This window comes from Heteronotia binoei, chromosome 1 (genome assembly GCF_032191835.1).
Source record: "Heteronotia binoei isolate CCM8104 ecotype False Entrance Well chromosome 1, APGP_CSIRO_Hbin_v1, whole genome shotgun sequence".
Taxonomy (NCBI): domain Eukaryota; kingdom Metazoa; phylum Chordata; class Lepidosauria; order Squamata; family Gekkonidae; genus Heteronotia; species Heteronotia binoei.
Window position 1 is genome coordinate 97,996,227 of NC_083223.1, and position 7,792 is coordinate 98,004,018.

The 7,792-nt window shown below is 40.8% G+C and overlaps 1 protein-coding gene across 2 annotated transcripts in view; it reads right to left on the reverse strand.

The window, feature by feature from the left end:
- The window catches only part of PDSS2 (decaprenyl diphosphate synthase subunit 2), a 95,453-nt gene extending 87,945 nt beyond the window's left edge, over positions 1-7,508 (reverse strand). For both annotated transcript variants that reach the window (XM_060237793.1, XM_060237785.1), the window contains exon 1: positions 6,754-7,508. In XM_060237793.1, coding sequence (XP_060093776.1) covers positions 6,754-7,034 — 281 coding nt within the window. In that variant the 5' untranslated portion in view covers positions 7,035-7,508. The remainder of the gene's footprint in view (positions 1-6,753) is intronic.
- Between the last annotated feature and the right edge of the window lie 284 nt (positions 7,509-7,792).

Consider the following 7,792-nt stretch of genomic DNA (forward strand, 5'->3'; position numbering starts at 1 on the left):
TGCCAGCCCATATAAATTTTGAAAGTTTCCTCTGCCATTTATTAAATTGTTTATCTTCTTTCACTATTGGAATCGTTTGGAACAAGAACATAATTCTTGGTAATACATTCATCTTAATTGCCGATATTCTACCCAGTATAGACAAGTTCAGCCTGTTCCATTTTAATAAATCTCCATCAATTTTCCGCCAAAGCTTTTCATAATTATTTTTATATAAATCAATATTTTTGTTGTAATTTCTACTCCTAAATACTTTACTTTAGAAACCACTTCACATTTTGTTAGGCTTTGTAATTCTGCCTGTTTGCTCTTTGACATTTTTTGCACAGAATTTTTGACTTTTCTTTGTTCACATAAAAACCTGTCAATTTACCATATTCTTTAATTTTTTGAAGCAGCAACGGTGTAACTTGAGTTGGGTTTTCGTTTATGAACATTACATCATCTGCAAACGCTCTGTATTTATAAGAAAAACCTTTCAATTTCAGACCCTCTATCTCCTTATCTTCTTGGATTTGCATAAGCAATATCTCTAAAGTCATTATAAATATCAATGGGGATACAGGGCACCCCTGTCTTGTTCCTTTACTAATTACCATTTTCTCTGTCAGATCTGCATTGATGCAAAGTCTTGCATGTTGGTCAGTATATATCGCTTTTACCATTCTCTCAAAGTCTTCACCCAATCTCAATTTCTCCATTACTGCAAACATAAATTCCCAATGTACATTATCAAAATCTTTCTCTGCATCTGCGAAAAACAAAGCCACTCCTTTTTCTGGATGTTTCTCATAGTATTCAATTATATCAATTACTGTTCTGATATTATCTCTGATCTGCCTTCTGGGAAGAAACCCTGCTTGTTCTTCTTCAATAAAATTATTCAAATGCTGCTTCAGGCGTTCTGCTAATATACCAGCATATATTTTGTAATCATTATTAAGTAATGAAATTGGTCCATAATTTTTTTACATTTGTGGTATCTCTATTTTCTTTTGGTATTAATGAGATTACTGCTTCCTTCCAGGTATTAGGTATCTTCCCATCAACTTATAATATTCATCAATTTCTGAAGCTTTAGAAGTAGAGTCTCCTTAAAAACTTTATAATACTTTGCTGTAAATCCATCTGGACCAGGAGCTTTCCCCAATTTCATTGAATTAATTGCCGCCTCTATTTCTTCCTTTTCAATCGGATCATTTAAAATTTTCTTCATATTGTCAGTTAAGGGTTTTACATATATTTTCTGTAAAAATGCTTCTATTCTTGCTTTATCCACCACATGGCTTTTAAACAATTTTGCATAATATTTGTAAAATTCTCTTTTAATTCCTTCCTGATCCACAATTTCTTTATCTCCCAAAATAATTTTATTGATAGTTTTATTTTCCCTTTTTCCTTTCATTTGCCAGGCCAAGTATTTTCCCAGTTTATTAGCACTCTCAAAGGATTTTTGTTGAAGCCTTTTTAAGTTCCATTCCACTTCTTTATTTAACAAACGTCTTAATTGTTCTTGTAGAATTGTAATTTCCTTTGAGATTTTCTTTTTCCCTGGCCTCTTTTTAAGTTCCCTCTCTTTCTTTCCAATCTCCTTTTGTAAATCCATTATTTTTCTTTAGCCTTTTTATCCTTATTCTTCAGTGTAATTAAAATGCCTCTCATTACTGCTTTATATGCATCCCACGCTGTTTGATATTGGACATCATCATTTTCATTTAGCTGGAAGAAACCTTTGGTCTCTTTTTCCAGAGACTCTACTACCTCTTTTTTCTGCAGCAAATCTTCATTTATCCGCCACCTCAAAGTCTTTTTAGTATGTTTTGCAAATCACATTATTGGATTGTGATCTGCACCTATTTTAGGAAGAATCTCTATTTTTTTTGTTATCAACCCCAATTTTTTTGTAATCCATAACATATCAATCCTTGAGAAAGAGTTATGTCTTGCTGAAAAGAACGTATAGTCTCGCACTGTAGGGTTCATCTCTCTCCAAATATCCACACAATTTTCTTGTTTAACTAGTTCAAAAAAAGATTTTGGTAATTCCCCTTATTTTTTTTCCCCAGATCTGTCCAAAATATTCTCAACCGTTCCATTGAAGTCTCCCATTATCATAATTTGCTCATATGTCACTTGGTCAAGTTGTTGCATAATATCTTTAAAGAAAGAGTCTTTAGCTCCATTAGGAGGATATAATCCCAATAACAACGTTCTTTTGTGGTTTAACATCACTTCTATTGCAATAAACCTACTATCATCATCTTTAAAAATCAGTTTTGGGTCCAAATCCTGCTTCACATAAAAACCCACACCTCTTTTTTTCTCCTTGAATGAATAAAATTTATTTCCCTGGAACCTCCTGGGGAAAAAGGGAGGAAGAAGAGCACGAGGAGGTCTAACACAGCTGAAACGAATGAGAATGTTGGAAAGAGGGATGGGGATTGGAGCAGGCGAAAAGACCGGGAAAAGAGGGGAATAAAAGGGGGAATGGAGGGGACTGTGAGGATTCGCTTGAGGAGAAAGCTGTGGAGAGGTCAGGGAAGAGAAAGGCCCCAATCTGAGTTGTTTCCCCTCAAGGCTTTGGAGGAAGAGAACGATGAAAGTAAGCCACTCTCCCAAGCAAGTCTGAGTTTCCCGCACTGACCCTACCTGGTTACCCAACATGGAGTTCTTTTCGCCTGACGAGGGGAGTGAGAGCAAAGGAGAACTTGACAGGAAGTAACGGCAGAATACAGGCATGTGCCCAGACTTTGCTTATCAGATATGAGACTGAAGGGAAACAAGTGGCTTAAGGGCTGCTTCATTTTATCTATTTAGGGAAGGAGATTGTGGTTTTCCAGCCTTTCGTCTGCACCTAACCTACTCAAGGAACGCACCAAGGAATATTCCTGACAGGACCTTCTCTAATAGAACTTCTACAAATCTTCCTCCTTCTCCCAAATAAAAGTGTAATGGAAAAACTATTCCACAACAGTGCAGTAATGAGTAAAAACTCCCACTCCATCTTAAAAAGCCATATTTAAACAGCTATGTTTCACATTTATGTAACAAATAAGCAAGACAGTCTGTGGCAACTCACAGACCCATGGATTAATGTGACAGAACACCATCATCCCACAGTCACAGATCAGAACTGTCACCTCCTGTCACCTGGTCTCCTTCAGCTGTTTTACACTCACCTAGTTCCACATCCCAGAGCCTCTCTTCCAACTCCACCCCAGTTTTAGAAGTTAATATGAAGATCAGTTAAGTGGAAGACAGCTACAGAATGATCCCGAAGTTCTGTATTCTTAGTGGACCAATGTTACTAGGAACAGCTCTGCGATGGAACCGGCCCGATTCTGCCTTCAGATCCAGTCCCATCAACTCCCTTTTGAGTTGCCAACTCCTGAAGGCAGCTAATCTTCTTCCCACCACTAAGGCACGCTACCACCACCTGCTCAATTTAGGGGTTCCTGACTGAGAGGAATGGAACTCCCAATCCCCCTTGCCAGTTCTGGAAAGGAGGCATAGAAATATTTTAATAACAGAAATGCTGATTTTTAAAATTTGCTTCAGTCCTTTTAGATGGAGATCCTGAGGCATGAAACTGAGTCTGGTACCTTCTGCATGCCAAACAGACCTCTACTATTGAGCCACAGCCCCTTCCCTTGTGCTAGAAGGCTTCAGTCCTAGGGTACTTCTGATTTAACTTGCTCATAATTGCTCCTATAGTAACTAATGTAAATCATGCTTAGATAAGATTACAAAGTGAAATTTATGATGATTGGGTTTTTTTTCTTGCCAGTTCTGAGGCTTGGCCTCAAGGTCCTCTGCCAACCCAGCACCTGGTTAACACAGAGATCAAAGTCATTTTTCAGGAGACCCCTGGAGGATTGGCACCCTTGCCAACTGTATGCCTTCCCCCTTCCCTGGACTCCTCTTGCAGTAGCCTGGTCTAAGGCAGTCAGGGAAACTATGTGGTACAGAGGGACTACCTTTTTAAAAAGACAAAACATTTATTAAAATTTACAACTATATACAGGCATTTTAAAATAGTGAACAGAAGAAATAAATCAAACTAGGGAAAAACGCTCCTTCTTTCCCTATTGTACAACTTGCCCTCAGTGGATAACCATACCTTCAGAATTCACCAGTCTCCAAGACTGTTAACATAGATTGAGCATGAAGGTAGGTGAAGTGGTCATCTGAGTCCTCTATATGGATCTAGACACCAGTTTAGCATACTGACATTTTTAAACACTTGAAGTGGAGAAGTAAAACAACATGTTTGTGTGGTCTTGAATCTTGTAAGGTTGTTGTGGAGTTGATAAAGGCTGCCTGCTTATTCTAGCCATAGAGTTGCACAATGATATCAGCCTATTACCAAAGACACCAAGGTCCATACTTTGGATGCAATGCAGTTTGGTGCGTCAGTAACATACTGGTTTTATGCCTTCCATCCACCTCATCTACTTTGTTGTGCATTTCCATAGGGCAGGGAGGGGGAGGCTGATTACTGGACTAAATGTGGAGATTCCTTTGGATATTTCGATCTACTGTAAAAAGAGTTAATTGTTACATGACAACTGTTAATGAGGCTCCCTCGATGGCAGCACATTCAGCCAGTGCTGAAAGAGCTGCACTGGCTATCTATTGTGTTCCAAATCCGTTTCAAGGTGTTGGTATTAACCTTTAAAGCCCTTTATGGTCAGGGACCTGTTTATCTTCGGGACCGCCTTTCCCATATATCCCCCAGAGAGCACTGCATTCAGGGACAAAAAATCTGCTGTCCACCCCTGGACCAAAGGAGGCCAGGTTGCGTTTGACACGAGCCAGGGCCTTCTCAGTGGCAGCACCAGAGTCATGGAATGCTCTCCCGGAGGCCATAAGGGCCCTGCGGGACCTTCCTAAATTCCGCAGGGCCTGTAAGACAGAATTGTTTTGACAGGCCTTCGATGCTTAAACTGAGAGAGAGCTGCCACCTGACATCAGCTAGAGTTCCCGGTGACCAACCGTCTGAAAAGCAGAACCGCCAACATAGTAAAACATTACTGTTTAAAACATGTTTTATAGTTTTTATTGACTTATTGTTTTAAATCGTGTAAACCGCCCTGAGTCCGCTTGTGGAGAGGACGGGATAAGTCTAATGTAAATAAATAAATAAATATACTGGCCCTAAGCCATACAGGCTTTAAAAGTCAATACCAGCACCCTGAATTAGGCCTAGAAGCAAATATGGAGCCAGTGTAGATGGAACAAGTTTGGAGTGATATGGCCTTTATGGCCAATATTCTGGCTACAGCATTTTGCACCCACTATAACTCCTGGGCAGTCATCAAGGGCAGCTCCACTTGGAGCACATAGTCTAAGCTAGTTATTACCAGGTCAGCAACCTGCATGTGTTCTAAATTAATACCTCACAGAATGGAAATCATAATTTTATCTCCAACATTCCTTAGAAGGGTCAAATTTTCATCTTTTATGACCTGTGCCACTTCAAACTGCAACTAAAGCTCAAATGATAAATTATAGCATAACTGACATTTTTACCAATTAAATTCACTTCACACCAAGTACAAAATATATCTTACATATCAGTGGCATCCAATACTTATGAATCTAAGCTCCTCTATACCAAACCCTTAGTATGGAACTGCACATTTCAAAAGACATGAAGCTACCACTGGTCAATGTCTCTTCTCATAACTAATTTAACACAACACAAGGCATGATATCATTGTGTTGTACCATACCCTGAACAATATAAAACCAAAGATTGTTTTTTTCTCAGAACTATGTACTTTGTACATTCACATATTAAGCTTAAATGTTTAATCAGAAAACATTTCTATAAGTGATTGACAGCTCTTCTGCAGACATAGCTTCACTACACTGTGTGCGGATACAACTTAAAATAAAGTCACACTACTTTTTATTCCCACAGCTCAAATCTGGCTTTTCTCCAACAGATGCATTTTTAAAAAAGTAAACTGAATGCTAATTCAGCAACCTGCCATGCCTGATCTCCATTACTGCCTGCCTCTTCCAAACACTGTAAAGCACAGCATATACAGTCATCCAGCATCTTATGCAACAAATACATATAGTCAACTTTTAAAAATAATTAAACCTGCTCCAGGAAATAACATGGCATAACAGGGATCAACTACTCATTGACATCAACACACAGCTTCAGTTGCAAGCAGAAAGAAATGGGGGTGGGTGATTTCTCATAAAGTCACTCCTGAAAAGAAGTTGTGCATTACAAAACAGACTCAAGTTACATACATCTGTAGGCAGCACAACTTGAAATGACAACTCAGCCCTCCTTGCTAAATTCTGCAGCACAGAACTCAACTGAAGGGCCATATTTCAGTGGCACAGCACCTATGTTGCATTTACAAAGCCCCTGATACAACCCTGAGCATTTCCTGTTAGAAAGCCACTGTCAATCAGAGAAGAAAACACTGAACAGATGAGACCGTTTTTTGAGAAAATGGCACAAGGAAGCTTCATGGTTTGGGAAGGGAACAGTATGAAATCTTCACAGATCCAAAATATGTACTTTCCTTTTTTCCTGGCAGAGGCCAGCGTATGTGTGTGTGTGGGGGGGGGGGGGTGCTGAAATACACCCTGCTCCGAGCTCGTAACAGTTTGAAAGTTCTTTCCAATAGTCAGTAGTGGGGCAACTTGTCCCGGGAAAGCAAAGTTGTAATCATTCCACAAGAAATATTTCTGGGCTGCCTTTGACAGGTTCCAATGGGCACTTACCTGGCTGTGTTGAGCAACGGGTGCTTGGTCCCCACCAACTTGCGCACCTGCATGGCGATATTGCTAAGTTCGTCGCTCAGAAGGCAGCGGAGGCTCATGAAGGAGGTCGGATAGCCCACAATTTTCTCAGCATCGGAAACCACCTTGCTCCAGTGGGAAGCAGATGTTGGAGAGCCGGAAAAAAGGAACCGCCTCTGCCTCTTCTTTTCTCCTCCTACCCAGAACCGTACAAATGCCCGAGAGCAACATCTAGCAAAAGGTGGCAGGTACACGAGAGGCATCTTCGTCTCTCCCTTAAACACTAAGGACAAGCCAAAAACTCAGCGGCAACTGCTTTCCCCGAGGGAGGCCTGGCTCTCACCAGACTTCTTTTTCCACGAAAGACAAATGCGGCTCACAGTTACAGAACTGCCCTTTTCCGACTGCCGTCCTGCTCTAACAATGTTAACTGGCACACCACACCTCAACTCGCCGGGGATCAGCTCTTGCCTGTTACCCCACGAGGCACGCCTCACACCCGGCACTCCTCGCTCACGGAGCCTTATTCTGCCGAACAAGGAGACGCTGTCAATATAATTGCTTGTTACTGCTTATCTGTTGCACACGTCTTAAATCCACTAGCCGGAAACTCCTCATTTCAACCACCAAGCTCTCCACTAACTTTCCCCACACTGAGCTTGCCAAAAACTCTCATGGAGCCGTGGGCGCAGCCATCTTAAGTGTCGTAAAAAAAGGAAGGCATCGTACAAACAGCCGCTCCACCACGTTTCTTTACCGTAGAGCACTTACTTAATGAAAGGGGCGGAAATGTGGAAGAGGAATAGCAGAGCGATTGGTCGAGGTAGTAAGCAGGGGACGGCCCAACAGCCAATAGACACTGAAGAGCGAAACGTATGTTTACTCGTGAGTGACAGGTGACACACACACGCGAAGCTGCATCTTACTGAATTACAGCCTTGGGTAATCAAAGTCGGTATTGTCTACTTAGACTAGTAGTTGGCTTTCCAGGCTCTCAGGCGAAGTTTTTTACGCTGTTTAC